This window comes from Exophiala mesophila (assembly GCF_000836275.1).
Source record: "Exophiala mesophila strain CBS 40295 unplaced genomic scaffold supercont1.4, whole genome shotgun sequence".
In the NCBI taxonomy this organism is placed as follows: domain Eukaryota; kingdom Fungi; phylum Ascomycota; class Eurotiomycetes; order Chaetothyriales; family Herpotrichiellaceae; genus Exophiala; species Exophiala mesophila.
Window position 1 is genome coordinate 2,348,787 of NW_015622507.1, and position 17,082 is coordinate 2,365,868.

Consider the following 17,082-nt stretch of genomic DNA (forward strand, 5'->3'; position numbering starts at 1 on the left):
CCTTTTCTCTTTCTTAAAGTGGACTGTTTCGTGGTGCAAGCAGAGGGCAAGTTTAATTCTCGCGACGACCGATGGAAGGTCAACTGACGAAGGTCTAGCCTGACGTACTCCGTACGAACTGACCAGGGGTGCTATCTTGGCATCGAAGGAAGAAACCCTCCAAAAGCGGCGGCACTTCTCCGAAATTTCCCTGCAACCCACGTTGAACAGTAAAAGGGGTTCTTTGTGTATAAGCGGCAACACATTCTATCTCTGATAATCAATACTGGCTTCTTCTATCTTGATGATACCGTATAGAACTATCCTGTGATAATGATATGAATGACAACACTCAGGCGATGAGGATTCTCAAACAGACTCGCTGGAGGTTCCTGGGTCAGAATCTTTTCAAACTAATGCATTTCAGGAGAATGTCTGCGCATAATGGACAAGGCCTTTCAGAAATTTCGACCACAGAGAACTCCTATTCAGTCTCTATGCAGGATCATCACTGCATTCATTCAGTCAAGGTCTTGACAGGACCCTCGAGTGCGGCCGGCAGCAAAATGGGACTGATCTTGGGATGACTAACAGAAGAGTATAGGGGTCTGGGGGTATCTTCCGCTATCTAATCAATACCCATGGAGCTGAAAAAATATCTGATGCTTTCGAAGACCACAAAGAGAGTGTTGTCTAGTGAAAGAAGAAGGTCATGCTGTCCTCTAGCCTCCATTGGGATGCTACTCATCACCTCACATGCTGCTTGTTGGCGAAGGCTTTCAAAGGCACAAGACCACCTTACCTACATCTGTGCTCTTCTCTGCTATGCCACGCTACAGGTACCAAGATCCACCTCAATCCAGTTGTATTTATTGTTCAGAGCATTGAGGTCCATGAACTACAGGTCGTCTTTCAGCACATTCTCTCCAGGTTGGCTCAAATTGTCATGCACGGCTGTGATGACAGTATATCTATTAAACCACTCAAGTCTACTCGTGAATAGTCACGAGATTCTAGTCTTTTTGTGGCGATCCCACAGGGATCAGAGTGGTTTCCTGACACAAATCAACGAGTGAGAGTGTGGTAGACCGTCATTATCTGCGGCCACTCAAGCCAGCCCATAATACAGGGCTTCTTGCAGTTCAACTCACTGGGTTAACCAGATCGACTCAACGCAAGAGACTTCATCTGTAAAGCAAGGGGAGAACTCACCCACCGATCAAGGACGTCTTCTACTCCTTTTTTCACATACGGCTGAACAGCAGTTGAGAGATCTTCATCGGTGCAATCTTTACGTCAACCAGAGCTCGGTCCAAATGCTGTGGCATGCATGTCATATCATCGGATAAATTCTTTATTCGGTAGTCAACCGGCCTTGTCTGTTCATAAGAGATTGGCTAGATGCGTCCCGAGCATTACCGGGTGGATCTTTTGCTATGCGAAGAACCAGAGCTACAATTTGCAGGGATCAGAGAGGCATCTGATGGTTCGAGTGAACCTCTGAGCGGCTGAGATCACTGTTGGCATCATCATCGCCGAGACAGTTCGCTATTCCAACGACTTCATATACACCTCATGGCAACAGTTCAAAGGACAAGTTACATACGGTTCCAACTACAGAGAGGGATCACAAATCTGGCTTAATATCCGTCTCTACTAGCTCTAGAAGCGTCATGAGGAGGCCGGGAAAGAATAAGGTTGCGTAGGTCATATATCAGTTTAGATTTGTGGATCTCTCCTATATCCTTCCGGAACCAATGATAAATAGCCCGACCTCAACCCGATGTTTGAACGCCCCCTCCTCATAAAATAGATGCCACGAAAGTACACGTCCCCATGGGGATGCTGGGAGCTAGGCAAAGCCATGTCGCCTATGCTAATTCGATATTCCAAATACAATGTGACTATCAATTCATGGGGGTCATTCCGAATTCAAGCACTCCATACTCGGACTTCTCCAGCTTGACTGAAAACCCGGGGGTTCCCATAAAAGAAGGAGTCCAGCCCAGTGCTGGTCATTCATCGACACACGCCTTCAAGATCACTCTGCTGAGAACAAGTTCGGCATCAGGAACACTTCGTGCTCAATATGTTGTCCAATTTACGTGGAAATGCCTTGCTATGGGGCATCAATCTTTCTGCTGGGTCTTGCTTCTTGCTGTTCGGCTATGATCAAGTAAGAGACTTTGAAAAGGATATGAAGTTGCTGGCATTGTTCTGACTCCAGCCATCAGGGTGTTTTAGGTGGCCTGGTAGGCCAACAGAGCTTCCTTGACGCTATCGGCAACCCAAACGCCACGTATCTGGGCACAATTGTGAGTCTCAAAGATATCTATGAACTCCTGCCACGATCCCCTTGGCCTATGGAGTTGAGAATACACCAGATACTAACAGATTGGAAGGTCGCTTTGTACAATGTTGGCTGCCTCGTAGGCTGCGTCATGGCCGCAATCTGGGGAGACCGCTTTGGTCGGAAGTCCACCATCATGATCGGTAATGGAATCATGATCGTCGGAGCAATCATTCAGACAGCAACATATGGGGCTCCTCAATTGATAGTTGGGAGACTTATCTCTGGGATTGGGAATGGTAAGACTGGCTCCTATTGGATCACTTTAGGGTCTCTATAACATCCCTCAAATGACTTAAAATGCTTACCCCTTTCAGGCCTGAATACCTCTACTATCCCAATCTACGTCAGTGAAACTTCCAAAAGCCATCGTCGTGGTCGTATGGTTGCCATTCAGCTTTCAATTGTCATATTTGGCATCGTCGTTGCCTACTGGCTCGATTACGGATGTATTCGTACTCTTGAGGGAGAGGTGAGTTCGAACTGACGAATGACTAGGGGCTAGCAGCTAATGTTAGCATCCAGGTCGTGTGGCGATTTCCAATCGCTTTTCAAAATGTGTTTGCCATCTTCACCATGTGCACGCTCCCATTTCTCCCTGAAACGCCTCGATGGCTATATTCCCACGGCCGCAAGGCGGAGGGAATCACGGTTCTTGCGCGTCTCCTGGACAACACAGAACATAGTGAAGAGGTTCAATTCATCAAGAATGAGATGGAAGAGGCACTAGAGTTGGAAAGACATCAGGCTAAGATCACGCTGAGAGGTCTTCTCAACGACAAATCAGACCTCAAGCCCGTTCGCCGTTTATTATTGTGTTTCTTCATTCAATTCTTCCAGCAATTCACTGGCGTGAATGCCATTGTTTTCTATGTTACCATAATTCTGGAGCGAAATGTCGGTCTATCAAGTGAAACCAGCAGTTTGGCAGCTGGGTTCATCCAGATGGGCCTTTGGCTTGGTACCTGTGCCTCGATCTTGTATGTTGTATCAAACCTCTTGTACGACGAGAAAACAATGCTAACATCAAGTCCAGTTATGTTGACAGCTGGGGACGCCGCCCAATCCTGCTGACTGGTTCAGTGACTCTAACAATCTGCCTCATTCTGTTCACCGTTGGTATTGCTGTCGACACCACACCATCAAACAACTTGGCCGTCGCCATGCTGGTCCTCTTCCAATTGATCCTCGGCGCAACTTGGTGCGCTGTACCATGGATCTACCCTCCTGAGATCACACCTCTCAACCTTCGTCACATTGGCTCAGCCATTGGTCCATTCTCTGAATGGATGTGCACCTTCATCATCGTGTTGATCACTCCCACTGCGGTTGAGAACACGGGTTGGAAGATCTATCTGCTCTTCATCTTCATGACCACGATCGGAGGATTCTGGGTGTATTTCTGCGTTCCTGAGGTAATTCTGAATCTTGCTACTCGACACTAGACCCTGCCAAACTGACAAACGCTACAGACTGCCAGGAAAACACTCGAAGAGCTTGACTATGTTTTCGTAAAGGGTGAGGCTCGTGATCGTCTCCACGATCGTATGCATGACGCTGCACGCCGAAACTCGACGAGTTCCAAGATCGTGGAGACTGAAGAACTCGAGATGAATAATAATGGGTTGTCAAACCCGACGGGTCCATCCAAGGTTTAGTTTGGGGCGCGAGTCATAACGATGTGCATGTTTGCCATGAGCTCTCGTTCCAGGACAGATATCAGACATGGTCATTATGCAAAGTGTATTGTTGAGGCCAGCCTGCAGGATAAGGTATCTTGTCACTTGCTTTTAAGTCGAGACAAGGGAGGCCGTTGGCGGCGGTCAATGATCGCGGGTACTTTTCAAGGATCTGAAACTTGTCGGGAATATATATTCGTGGCTGATCCTAAAATTGGGCTTGAGAAGGAATATATTGATCCTGTTTAGTACTCACCATATGGTTTCTATGCCAAACGTCGTGAGCGGTAATGTGTCCCAAGAACCTCAAGGAAATACACATGTAGCAGCGACTACCTTAGTCTGGACAATTCGGCTTAACTTCATGAACGTCGAAAGGAGTTGCAATAACATGAGGCGTAGGCGGATCAAAAGCGGCAAGAAAGATACACCTGTTTTCCTGGACCAATCACGTGATATACAGGGACTCCGGCGAAACAGTCGACCAAAGTGGCAAGTGTGTCTCCGGCGCAGTATTGTTTTAACGATGCGCAGTCTGGCATTCTGCCTGCCTTTGGGAAGGTCAACTGTAAACTTTTCGAATAGCCAGAGCAGCAATCAACAACGCCTCACAAGCCACCAACGCAGACTTCCTTTTCGGCTTTCCTGTCTAGCAGATCGGTATCTAAGAAAATACACGCTACACTCGTTTCAAACCCTTGCTCTTTTCCCGACCTTCGAACTCTTCTTCAGCCACCATGGACGACGAGCTCAATATCAGCGCGGAGGACGTCCAGCGTCTCTCGCCCAATGAACAGCGCGAACTGCAGATGTTTATTCAGAGCGAGACGCAGAAGTCACAAATCTCAAAGAGTGAGTCTCCGACCCGGCGATGAATAGCTGGAGGAAGAGGAGTAGTGATAATGGTGATGGCTGCTAACCGGATATCTTCTTTTCTTATGACAGACATCCATTCCTTGACCGAAACATGCTTCAAGAAATGTATCACCAGTTCGATATCGAACGGAAAATTGGCCGGTAAAGAGGAGACATGTATGTCGAACTGTGTCAATCGTTGGTATGATTCCAATTTGGCGGTTCTGAAGCACTTGGAAACTCTGAGGGCCAGCCAGTGATGGTGATGCTTGGATAAGCTTAGTATTTATTCAACTTGGGAAGAGAAGGTCGATTTGGGTCCGGTGATATGAATCTATTATATCTCACTGGGGATCGACGGAAGAGCTACTCCTTCGACGAAAAACGGGTTGCATACAGATACTTTTTTCAAAAAGACTTGGGTAATGGCTCCGTGAATGCCACTTATGTACACTAGGTACTCAGCCATCGGAATGTATCAATACTTTATAGCACTCGACACAATACATCATGCTAATCACATTACTAATTGGGACAGCATACATCGCTGTGCCACAGCCTGGATTCGATAAGGCAAGTTTGTGGGTATCCACGCGAACGATCTTGTAACGGTGCGAGCTGCATGAAACGGATGGCAAGAGGACAAGTTGAGTAATATCTGTTTTTGCTTCATTGAAGGCATTGTCTTGACTCCGTGCTCTGCCCTGATAAACTTCTATCGACGAGACGGGACATTCGCGACGACGCATCGAGCCCCTCCACACATTGCATCAGGGATTTGACTTTGACGGAAGACAGCATTTTTGTTGCCATAATCGTCAAAGCTCAGCGATATTCATCGTCCAAATTCGAAAGCCCATGCGAAGCATAGCGTCCGCAACCACAACCACGCTCGCAAGATCTCCGCCGTCAAATCCCACCAATCGACAACCCTTTACACGATCGACAACTTGGTAGCAGCAATGTCCAAAGCATCCACATCCGTCGTTAATCTAGCAAAGGCCTTCTTGGTTCCGTCCGGTCGGATCAGGGTGTTGATTTTGACGGTCTCAACGTCGTACAGCTTCTTCAAAGCATCCTTGATCTGTCGCTTGTTGGCCTTGGTGTCGACGATGAATACCAGGGTGTTGTTCTCCTCAATCTTCTTCATTGCCGACTCGGTGTTCAAGGGGTGGATGATGACTTTGTGGGCATCGAGTCTGGTCTCATGAGGGATGGATTTGCGTGGGTATTTGGGAGCGCGGGACAGAACGAGCGTCTTGGGCCGGTGGAAGGTGGTGGATTTGCGGATCTTGCGGGCCTTCTGGCTTTGAACCTGTAGAACACAATGCGTATGAGTGACTGTTCTTTCTGTATGAGAATTTAGACTCCCGGGAGGAACATACGCCTTTGAGAGTGGCTTTGGCGGCCTGGTTGGCTTTGGAGCTGGGCTTCTTTGAGCCGGCTGAGAGAGAAAATGTCAGTCAAAACGTCCAGCAAACAATCTTGTCCCATTGTAGAAGAATGCGGCCAGTGAATCATTTTCTTCCCACTCATCGCGGTGTAATCCCAAAGTCTCGATAGATTTCCAACGCTCCTCCTCTTTGGATTCTTCGTGATAATTCGATGTGGAGGATTGGGTAACGTACCTTTCGGCTTTTGTGTGGGAGGCGCCATTGCTGATGTGTTTGCGCCGAAAAGGTGGGTGTTGAAGAAATCGTCACAAAGAAAGCTGCTCCAATCTCAAAAGTTCGAAGTCGACTGCGGTCTGGTCAGGATTGTGTGCATTGCCAAGTTTGCGTCTTGGCATAATTACGGTGGAGTGTTGGGGATATTGAAGTGGTGGCAAGGCTGGATCGGCTGGCTGGGCATTATTGCCAGACTGACCAATTTGTACTTGCTTGGTTGGACCAGGTTACCTAAAGACAACTCTAATTGATGTCAACAATTGCACAACGAGTGATCTGAAACTGGGGTGGTGATTGATTAGGACTGGATAAGCAATGTCGCACATGCATCGCTGAAATTTTTGTTCATTAAACCATTCCAGACGAAAGTTCTGGACATGTCCCAACTGGCGACCACTGATCCAATAGCGACGGTCAAGGAAGATGCCGACGATGATGTGGATGCAGTTTTGGCCGAACTTGAGAATGAAGACGACTCAGGATATCGTGCCCAACGTCTTGAGGAATTACAAGGGGATGTGGCAGGGTCCGGGATCAATCCTACAGCAACCTTAGAATCAACGAAATCAGCATATACTACGCTCAAGAGCGACGACGAAACATTGGGTTTTACGACAGAACACGAAAGAGCACTGGTTCACTTCTTCCATCCTGATTTCACGCGATGCAATATCATGGACTCGCACTGCCAGCAAATTGCTGGAAAACATGCAGAACTACAAGATGCCGACGTGGCGTTTGCCCGAGTTGACGTCAAAGACGCTCCATTTGTGGTTGAAAAGCTGGGCGTACGGGTCCTTCCTTGTGTGATTGGTTTCGTCAAAGGAGTGGTCAAAGGGCGGATCACGGGCTTTGAAGGATTGTGCTGGGATGGCAGAGAAAACAGTCCCGCTGTTACCAGGAATTTGGAAGAAGCGATTGTGGGATGGACGGTTCTGTCGAAGAGATTCTTGTTGAATCATGAAGACGAGGATGCCAGTGGCGAAGACGGTGATGAGGATAGCAGGCGGGATCGACGCAATAATCGTGTTCGACGAGGGATCCAGGGACGAAAACAAGTCATCGAAGACGAAGGGGATGATTGGGATTAATCCTCCGGCGTGTCATGATTCCCTCCGGATGACAGTTAAGAGATTCGTGAAGCTTAGCTGCATATAACCTAAGCTGCGTGGTCATGAAACAGAGTTGACATAAAAAAGTTAAACAAGATGACGCTGTATTGAGGCGGGGTTTGGGAGCCTCTTCTTGCGGAAGTTGATGAGTGGTCTAGGCCCTCTCGAGGATGACTGTGCTGACCGAGAAGGACCACTCTGTAGAAAGATGCTTTTTTGAAGACAGTTCTTTCTGCTGTGCAGGCAACCGCAGCTCAGGACATGACGTGTTGACGCTGGGGAAGGGATCTGGCGCATAGCATCAGTTCCGTCCCTTTGGCAGGTTGATTCATGAAAGTTGTTATTGTTTAGCTAGATACACCACGCCGCCGCCTCGGCTCGCTAGATAATCTGGGTCGGACATGAGAGCAACTGTTCAAAGGTTGCCAGATTGAGAGAGGGAGAGGGCTGAAAGAGGTGCAAATTGCACGACATTTTACCCCTTGTGGCCAGAAAGGCACCGGGGAAGCAGTGAGACGTGCGGCTAAGTCTGCCCGGCATTGCCTTTGAATATGGATTCTATGTATCGGTGTGGAGTGTATCTTGATATTGAAATTCTTGACTTTGGCAAGTCGCGGTACTAAGCGATAAAATGCTTGATGGAAATTACACATGCATGGGTGGATGATTGGAGGGCTGATAGCAAGCGACTTGGACAGGGCCACTGGAGGCTGACTTGAGCCTGAAAAGATGGGCACTGGTGCCAATCAAGAAGGGGGGAATAATTGAGGTGCCCCTAGCATGTCCCTGAAGCTGCACAGGGTGGTAGATCTCAGCTCTCTAATCGAGCTGAAGCATGTCAGCCACCCATGGCCATTTTAAAAGTCGACTAAGAAGCCACGGACTGCACCAATCGCCGTCCGTGCCAATTGACACTCAACGGGGGATCCAGACGCTGGGTCCATCGCTGGCGTACTCTAGCTACGTAAACCAGATCAAGTTTTCGGCCAATGCTTATTAGGTATTTACTTACATAAGCTCTTCGTGGGTACTCTCTTAAGAGCTCCCTAGGCGTTCGAGGCACTCCCAAAGGTACTGCTAGAGGCATTGCTTCAGGGACATTCCTTAGGGCACCCTCCACAGGGCACTTCTTTAGGGCATTCTCTCCGAGGAATGGTCGACATACACGAGTTCCTGGTGTATTCGGCAGCGTGGAGTTTATACCCCGCCTGCTCTCCATCGGTAAGCTTGCGCATGGCTTGGGTAGCTTTCAGTGCAGGAATACTGTCCTTTATTGAAAAGCCATCAATCTGTGAGAGTTAGGAAGGACCGCTGTATTATATAGGCCTGCATTAACTGCTGCAAACTCCTTTGCCGAAGCAGTCATGGGACTTGAGAATTGCTGATGCCACGGTCAGATTAATGCACAGTCAGACTGCCTAGGTATGAGAGTGACAGTAAGAGAGAGCTCTAAGTAAGCCCGAGGCCTGTAGGAGTACTAATGGGCTGCCTGCTGAGGGGTTCTATAGGCACCGCCTATAGAAGTGTGTGCCTATAGAAGTGCCTAAAACACCGCCTAAGCCGATCCTTATAGGGGGTAAATATCACGTGAGTGCAGATCTCCTGAACCACTCTTAGGGGATATTCTCGCCCCGTCCAACATTGATTATCTTGCGTTCGTGGCGTCCTACGCGTCCCAACTTTAAAATACAGTGACCACCTTTTCTATCTGTCCCCCTTTTCCCTCTCAACGCCCGCGACAGTCCCACCTTTCCATCTTTTGTTCAACTCGGACACCCTTACATCTATCTTGACAGCTCCCTCATCTTTCTTAATCCCTTTTCTTCGTCTCTCCTTCACCTTGACCCTCTTCACGTAATCTGTCTTGTCGAAACCCGCAGACTTCCCATTCATCCCCTCCAACCTCGAAACCGAACAATTGACCCGTTCCTCCCACCTCGCGCTCGCTATCCAATCCGCTCACAATGGCCGAAGAAGAGAAGAAAAGATTCCTCGAAGGTAACGACATGGAACTCGGCGAGAAACAGGGCAGATCCTTCAGCCCTCCACAACATTCGAGTCCACGATACTCCCCTCCCTCGAGCAACTGGCAGAATAATCCCATTCTGCCTGTTATCAGTTATTGCGCCTCCTCGATTCTCATGACCGTTGCCAACAAGTACATTCTCTCATTCCCCGAGTACAACCTCAACTTTCTCCTCTTGGCCGTGCAGGTACGTGTAGTAGCCTCCCTACATTCCCAGTATAGTTTATTGATGTCAGACCGCAGTCAATCGTGTGTGTGGTTGCAATTCAATCTTGCAAGAGCGCTGGCATCATCACCTACCGAGACTTCAAGACCGATGAAGCCAGAAAATGTATGACAGACTCCTTCTGATGTGATTGCTCTGTCTTGCCGCTAACATGCGCTCCAGGGTTTCCCATCTCCCTACTACTGATTGGCATGATCTACACCGGCACCAAATCATTGAAATATCTCTCTATCCCCGTCTACACCATCTTCAAAAACTTGACCATTATCTTGATTGCATACGGTGAAGTCTTGTGGTTCGGAGGAGCCGTCTCTTCAATCACTCTTTTCTCCTTTGGCTTGATGGTTCTCAGTTCCATCATCGCTGCCTGGGCCGACATCAAGCACGCCCTCGAAGCGCATGGCTCACAAAGCTCCATTGCGGCTACCGAACAACTTGCAACATTGAACGCCGGCTACATTTGGATGCTCATCAACTGTTTCTGCACATCCGCTTATGTCCTGGGAATGCGAAAGCGAATCAAGCTCACCAACTTCAAGGATTTTGATAGTGAGTTCTCTTCAACACGACATGTCATCACCGTACTGACTATTTCTTCTCAGCCATGTTCTACAACAATCTCCTGACTATCCCCGTCCTCCTTGCCGGCTCATTCATCGTGGAAGACTGGTCTGCCCTCAACTTGACCCGCAACTTCCCCCTCGAGTCCAGAAACGCCATCTTTGGTGCCATGATCTTTACCGGCCTGTCCTCCATCTTCATTTCATACACATCCGCCTGGTGCGTTCGTGCCACTTCTTCAACCACCTACTCCATGGTTGGCGCACTCAACAAATTGCCTATCGCCGTTTCTGGCCTGATCTTCTTCGACGCCCCCGTCACCATCCCCAGTGTGTCAGCCATTTTCCTTGGCTTTGTCAGTGGCATCGTCTATGCTTTGGCCAAGGTCCGAGACAGCTCCAAGCCCAAGACCGGCATCCTCCCTACCTCGAACACCATGAGTGCGAGCAGCCAGAGCAACCGAGACAGCCTGAAGGGATAAGGTGGCAGCCGCAGCAGTTACAACATCCACCCTGGTCGAGGAATCTGACTTGCAGATAGATTCTGGGTGAAGCAAGAGCCAACCCCTTGGGCACAACCACAAACACACGCTCTGCGTCCACGGTCCATACCGAGTCGCACCCATCCAATCGACAACTGCATTGCGAGGCGTTCGAGGCTGGGAAAGAGGAAATTTTGATATTCCACTTTCCCCACGAGGAGAGGATAAGGAGGAACATGCCCCCCACATGATCGGTTTCACAATCAAGAGTAATGAATGTGGGATTTGATTGCCTGGTTGGCTGGCAAACTCCGGTCATGGCTTACGGATCACTAACTACTACTATTATACGGAATTGAAGGTTTCAAAGATACGGAGTTATCACCCACATTCGATAGACTGACTAGATGGACGGACGGATGGACGGGAGGGGGATCCTTCTTTTCCTCATTCTCGGCGCTTTTTAAATGGCTTGTATTCTTAAAGAGTTCTTCAAACTACGAAAATGCCAATCATACTTTTTCTATGTACGAAAATCAAAATTGGCGCAAATGGAGAGTTCAAACTAGTTGAGTAGGATTGACTTATTTTCCCAGAAACGTGATGATGGATGGTATTATCATTTCATGAAACCATGTGGGATATCTAAGGTTGTTTAAAAATTGTTGATGGTAACGAGTACAGAAAGCCTGCTCATAAATGAGACTCCGTTGATTTCAAAACCTGTTACTCCTGAGGATCCTGGATAGATTCCTTTTCGTCAACCCTTTGTGTCCTTCACCAAGGCCACCTCTGTCCTATGCTTCGCTGCAGAGCATTTCGGCGTGCAGCGATCAATTCTCCTCGATACAACTTTCCGTCGATCGCCAACCCCTGATCACACTGACAGTGTTCTTTCAAGTTTTCACCATTGAGGTACTGTATGGTTGAGGCTGTGCCGCAAGTTGAGACGACTTTAATGTCGGGTGGTTGAACTCGTGTCATTTGGACCTCAACCACAACACATCTGAAAGGTAGACCGAGTAGCTTTGTGGTTACTGTCATCTGTCGTAAACTCGGCAATACTGCGAGTCACTTTTCAGACGGCTGTGGTGTAAGTGTCGTACGTGAAGTCAGAACAGGGAATCCGTGGACCCCATCGAGATGGTGCTTTCGGTGCTGCAAGACCAGCACGAATTCACATGTGAACAGTGATCCATGGTCACTGTATACATAGGTAGAGAGTTGTAAATTTCGAGGCATACTGTTGCTCGTCATCGCCAGAAAGACATGCGTGGCCGTTTATCGTTTATAGGATTTCCTTGAGCTTCGTCTTTTGTGCCGCAGTCAACGACTTGGGGAAATTGACTTTGACCTGGACGATGAAATCACCCCTCTCGCTTGGTTTCTTTGGTAGCACCATCCCAAGGCCGGGGAATCTTTCTTCATAACCTGGCTGTGTCGGGCCAGCGCCTGAAACGTTCAGCTGCTTGCCGTCAATGGTGGTGACTGTTCTTTTCCAGCCAGTTAATGCTTCTTTCAGGTCAATTTCGATTGTGGTCCGAATGTCATCTCCGTCGCGGGTTAAAGTTGGGTGTGGTTTCTCAGCCACAATAAAGTGGAGGTCCTGTGTACCTCCTTCTTCTTGATCGCCAACGCCGCTGAATTTGAATTTGGACCCGGCTTTGAGACCGGGCTTGATGTCCATTTCTAGAATCTTATCCTCGGATACTCGTTGACCTTGAGGGCTGAACGTCTTGCGCTTGATTTTCATCTTCTTATGCGCCCCCTTGAAGATATCTTCCAAGGATACGGGTAGACTGCGTTCAACAACGGTGACTTCGGGTGTTTGGGGTCTCGCTTGTCGTGGTGCAAAGTTTCCAGTACTCCTGCGACTACCACCACCTCCTGGGCGGGCTCCTCCACCAAATTGTTGTCCAAAAATATCGAAAAAATCTGTATCATCTCCGCCACCGCCTCCTCCAGATTTGGCAAAGGTAGAGAAAATGTCATTTGGATCCGAGAAGGAGAAACCATTTGCACCATTGGTGCTGAAGTGGAATGACCGCGTGCCGCCGCCGCCAGGCATACCTGCGAAATTGAAGCCGCCAGGCATTCCTCCAAAGCCGCCGCCACCAGGCATACCTTCGGACCCAGGAGGGGGAGCCTGTCCTCCCTTGAGTAAAAATTCGAGGCCATATTGATCATAAACCTTTCTCTTCTCAGGGTCGGACAGGACTTCGTACGCCTGGGAAACCTCTTTGAATTTTTCAGCAGCATTGGGGCTATCCTTGTTCTTGTCTGGGTGCCATTTTAATGCGGCCTTACGATAGGCTTTTTTGATTTCATCTTGTGTCGCTGTGGGTGAGACACTGAGAGCGTCGTATAACTTTGTCTCTGCTACCATGGCGGGCAGGAACAAGTGTTGACGTGGGTTGGGGGAGAAATAGTGTCGTACTGTGGATGGAGGTATATAATATCAAAGTGAAAACGTCTATTCGATCGAAAAGACAAGGTGAAGGAAAGGGAAGAAGAGGGAATTAACTTGGTGAGTGAGGCTGGCTAAAGCAGGATAGTGGGCGGAGTGACGGGCTGAGGGTGAGAGGATTTAGCCGCGACGAGGTAAATGGAAGGCTCGAGTAAACTCCCAAGGGCTTGGACAGCATGTGAGAAAACTGGGGCTTTAATTAAGGGCCTCTGGTAGCATGATGAGCATTTCAAGTAGTAGGCTTTTCTGGTAAGAAAGACGGTAGATCGTTGTAGTGGGAAGACATTGTCAGAGTGGCAGGACATTGGTGGTCAGAGACAATGACGCATTGGGCTTCGAGGCAGTTGCGGCCCACCGAAGCTGCTAGATGCTTCTTTAGCCGCCAATGGGGTACCAAGCCAAATTAGCCGCGGCAGGAGCTACCCGCGCGTCTGCCAACAATGCCTGACAATTTGAGAAAGGTAACCACGCCTAACAACTTCAGTCGTTCTTTCGTTGTTGTCATAAACACGTGAGGCTTGCAAATATAGATAGTTTGCCCCCTTATATGTGAAAAGGAGACGACTTTATTGTGTTTGGATGCAAACCCGGTCAGTCACTTCTGGCAACGGGGTTCTAATTACATCTGGTTCATTTTCTCTATGTGCGCGGGTATCTTCAAACTCAACTGATCCCTAGCTTTTGCCCTCTTCAAAAACTTTCCCGTGGGCGAGAGAGATAGATCGGATGAGCACATCATGATCATCTCCATCTTCCCTCAACTGTCTTCTTCTTGACCAGCGGTCTCACCGCAAACACACCAGCCGCGAGCGACACCACGGTCAATATCAGGGAGACCTTGTTGAAGCCCTTTCCAAGCACATCAAACGTCTGACTGGGTGCAACCTGTGTGCCGAAAACATCATGTCCAAATGCAAAGACCACGCTGGTGCTCTCCAATAGACTTGGTGTGGTAATGACCTTCTTGATCCCGATCACTTCTCGTGCGTGGTTCAAGAAGTGCCGAGGCTCAAACTCCAAGTTTGGCGTATATCTCATCAGTCCTTCTTCACGCTCGGTACTGTTTGCGTCACGATCGACTGGCCGTCTGGCGTCCAGAATCTCCCTCGGGATGCCCACAATCGACTTGGATTGTGATAGAACAGCAAGAAGTTGGCGCGAAGTGATGCCTTGGGCTGTTTGCGTGACAGCAAGGGACGAGATTGGTTCTGCAACAGTGTATGCCTGAGAGATAACGTGAGGCAATGCGCCGGCATCGGCGGAAAAAGACGAAAAGTTGGATTTGGCTCCCAGCGGGCCGCGGTCATTCGATGAGGCTGATTCGTACAGCTCCGAGATCACGATTTGTGTGGAAAGAGCCTTTGTGATCGGATCTTGGCTGGTGAATGAGTAAGCCGCCCAGTTTTCCGAAACAAGCGCGGCGATTTCGGTTCCAGGCAGGATGCCCTGATGTATCGATGTATGTAGAACAGTTCCTGTCACACCGTTGACAATGTATGCCGCGATCGCAGAAGGCGACGATGCCACCAACAGTGCAATATTTGGCGAAATGTGCTTGTATAGTACCGCACGATTGCCCAAGACCTTCCCAACTGAGGCAATCGGGTCATGTTGTGGACGCGAGAACGCGCTGATAAATTTGAAACCGGGCTTGGGGGTCAGGGTCCATGTCTTTTCGACAGACTGGCCAACGGTCCAGCCCACAGCACTTCCATCAGCAGTCAATGTCACGACAACATTGCCCTCTTCTGGGTTCGAAGGTGCGAAATCATCAGCTAGGCGAGGGGTTCCATCCGCGCCGATCTTGACCACAGCTGGTGCAGGATGGCCAGGGAGGTGAATCAGGCGTGACACCGGGATCGAGCCAGCCAGGTACTCGATGACTTTTCCGGTGGCCGTGTCAACAACAACGAGAGACCCATCAGAAAGATAGACCGTCGTATGGCCGTTATCGACGACCAGAGACTTGATGACAGTGTCGCCTGTTATGTAGAGAGACAAGTCTGTCTGCCAGTAAAGAGTGCCGGAATTTGTGGCGTCTAGAGCAATCAATTCCTTCCGAGACGTACCGAGGACGACCATTTTGGACCCGACTAGGCTTTGACGTGTGGATGCGACGGCATTGGGGTCTGACTTGAATATAGTATGAGGCAGATCTTGCAGATATGCCGGCAGGTTTGTCAAATCTGAAGCATGTCGTTTCAATCGGTGGGCGTAGGCAGTAAGCGGATTGACTGATGCCTCCACCTCCAGTTCTTCTGCCAGGGCATCTGGTCGGGGATTTTCTGACCAAGCTGCAATTTCCGCATATGCCAAATACTCTGGACGGCTCCATTGTAGCTCTCCGTTTCGGATCAAAGACCAATCGCCACTGCTTGAAGCCTCTGCGATACGAACGGCAAATAGATCTTTTCCTCGACTGACGACCTCTGTCGCACCATGAGATGGAAACTGTCCCGAAAAAGTGCTTCGAGGTCCTGTTCGCTGCCAGCGTGCCAACTCACCATGAGAGCTTGTCGAATAAAGCTTAAGCTCAGACTCTGTGCTGCGTGTCAGATACAGCGTCAATTCACTTGCACTCACAGAAAGTATGCTGTTCTCTTCGGTCGCTGGAAGGGAGTAGGCCTTTTTCACGCTTCCAGTTTTCGAGTCGATATGGTAAACATCTGCCCACTGACGAGTTGTCCCTTTGATGTGCAAGACAAAGTGCGAAATATCTGTGGTACTCGAAGGGCAAATGACGCTAACGGACTCAATATCTTCTCCTTTTGATTCGATTGCTAGAGTTTCGATCTTGGATGTTTTGAGCGGGCTGACTTTCACCGTCTTATAAGGCTTTTCGGTGGAAACGAGGAATGGATATGCCGACTTTGATCCAGCAGTGTACTGTCCATTTTCGCCCAATGGTTCAACATCAACAGCAATGGTTGTCGATCCGACCTCTTTACCAGTTCCAACATCAAATGTCACCACCTTTGCCTTTCCTCCAGTGACAAGACCATCTGATTTTGTGACCAGATAGACATGCTGAGGAGAAATAGCGAGAGAAGCGGCGGAGGGTGACGCGGTCTTATCGAGATGCTCCCATTTTAGCCCAGAGCCATTGCCTGCAACACGAGCAACACGAGTCTGACCGTCTTCGCTCTGAGGCACAGCGAGCACGATTACATCCTCCACAGCGGAGCTGGTAGAGTCTGTCTTGACCACGGATTGAAGATCTTGTATCGAGGTCCCCTCGGGCAGTATATAAGTCCAAACAAGTCGCCCATCCAGAGCATCCCAACTTGCCACGGTCCGGTCGTGACCGGTAATGATCTGACCGTCTCTTTCTCTGGCTACGAGAAATGAACTCGAAGTGTTGTAGAGAGGTTCGCCAGCGAGTGACTGTCGCCACAGAACGTTTCCATCCTTGGGATTGATGGCGCCTAAAACGGCTTTGTCTGAGATTGTATAGAGGAGAGAGGCGTTGGAGGAAGCTTGAGATTTGTGGAAGAGGGTGGTATGGGATTGCGGGACGCCGAGCAGTGCATGGTGGAAATCTATGTGGTAAGCATCATCGATGAAGATGGCATTTGCCGGGAGCCAGCAAGCGGCGAGCGCTGAGAGGATGCCATACCACCTCATACTGCTCTCAGGACGATGATGCTGGGACCCGCAAGGCGACGTTGCTTCTGAGTCT

General features: G+C 49.1%; 6 protein-coding genes across 6 annotated transcripts; 3 read left to right on the top strand and 3 right to left on the bottom strand.

Annotated features, from left to right (window-relative positions):
- The first annotated feature begins 4,586 nt into the window (after nt 1-4,586).
- PV10_05998 (uncharacterized protein) lies at nt 4,587-5,385 on the top strand. Its single transcript, XM_016370743.1, has 2 exons — nt 4,587-4,860; nt 4,954-5,385. Exons 1-2 carry the CDS (start codon nt 4,746-4,748, stop codon nt 5,121-5,123), a joined length of 285 nt encoding a protein of 94 aa, XP_016223036.1. The 5' UTR covers nt 4,587-4,745; the 3' UTR covers nt 5,124-5,385.
- A 36-nt stretch (nt 5,386-5,421) lies between these two features.
- Nucleotides 5,422-6,579, bottom strand: PV10_05999 (uncharacterized protein). Its single transcript, XM_016370744.1, has 3 exons — nt 6,492-6,579; nt 6,249-6,307; nt 5,422-6,178 (listed from the first exon to the last, which is right to left on the bottom strand). The coding sequence occupies exons 1-3, from the start codon at nt 6,517-6,519 to the stop codon at nt 5,798-5,800; spliced, it is 468 nt and encodes a 155-aa protein (XP_016223037.1). The 5' UTR covers nt 6,520-6,579; the 3' UTR covers nt 5,422-5,797.
- Nucleotides 6,580-6,766: 187 nt separating this feature from the next.
- On the top strand, nt 6,767-7,621 carry PV10_06000 (uncharacterized protein; the record flags this gene model as incomplete). Its single annotated transcript, XM_016370745.1, has 1 exon — nt 6,767-7,621. Exon 1 carries the CDS (start codon nt 6,908-6,910, stop codon nt 7,619-7,621), a length of 714 nt encoding a protein of 237 aa, XP_016223038.1. The 5' UTR covers nt 6,767-6,907.
- Nucleotides 7,622-9,358: 1,737 nt separating this feature from the next.
- PV10_06001 (GDP-mannose transporter) lies at nt 9,359-11,625 on the top strand. Its single transcript, XM_016370746.1, has 4 exons — nt 9,359-9,855; nt 9,912-9,999; nt 10,057-10,443; nt 10,497-11,625. Exons 1-4 carry the CDS (start codon nt 9,607-9,609, stop codon nt 10,934-10,936), a joined length of 1,164 nt encoding a protein of 387 aa, XP_016223039.1. The 5' UTR covers nt 9,359-9,606; the 3' UTR covers nt 10,937-11,625.
- On the bottom strand, nt 11,538-13,671 carry PV10_06002 (uncharacterized protein). Its single transcript, XM_016370747.1, has one exon. The coding sequence runs from the start codon at nt 13,320-13,322 to the stop codon at nt 12,225-12,227; it is 1,098 nt and encodes a 365-aa protein (XP_016223040.1). The 5' UTR covers nt 13,323-13,671; the 3' UTR covers nt 11,538-12,224.
- Nucleotides 13,672-13,964: 293 nt separating this feature from the next.
- Nucleotides 13,965-17,074, bottom strand: PV10_06003 (uncharacterized protein). Its single transcript, XM_016370748.1, has one exon. The coding sequence runs from the start codon at nt 17,025-17,027 to the stop codon at nt 14,145-14,147; it is 2,883 nt and encodes a 960-aa protein (XP_016223041.1). The 5' UTR covers nt 17,028-17,074; the 3' UTR covers nt 13,965-14,144.
- Between the last annotated feature and the right edge of the window lie 8 nt (nt 17,075-17,082).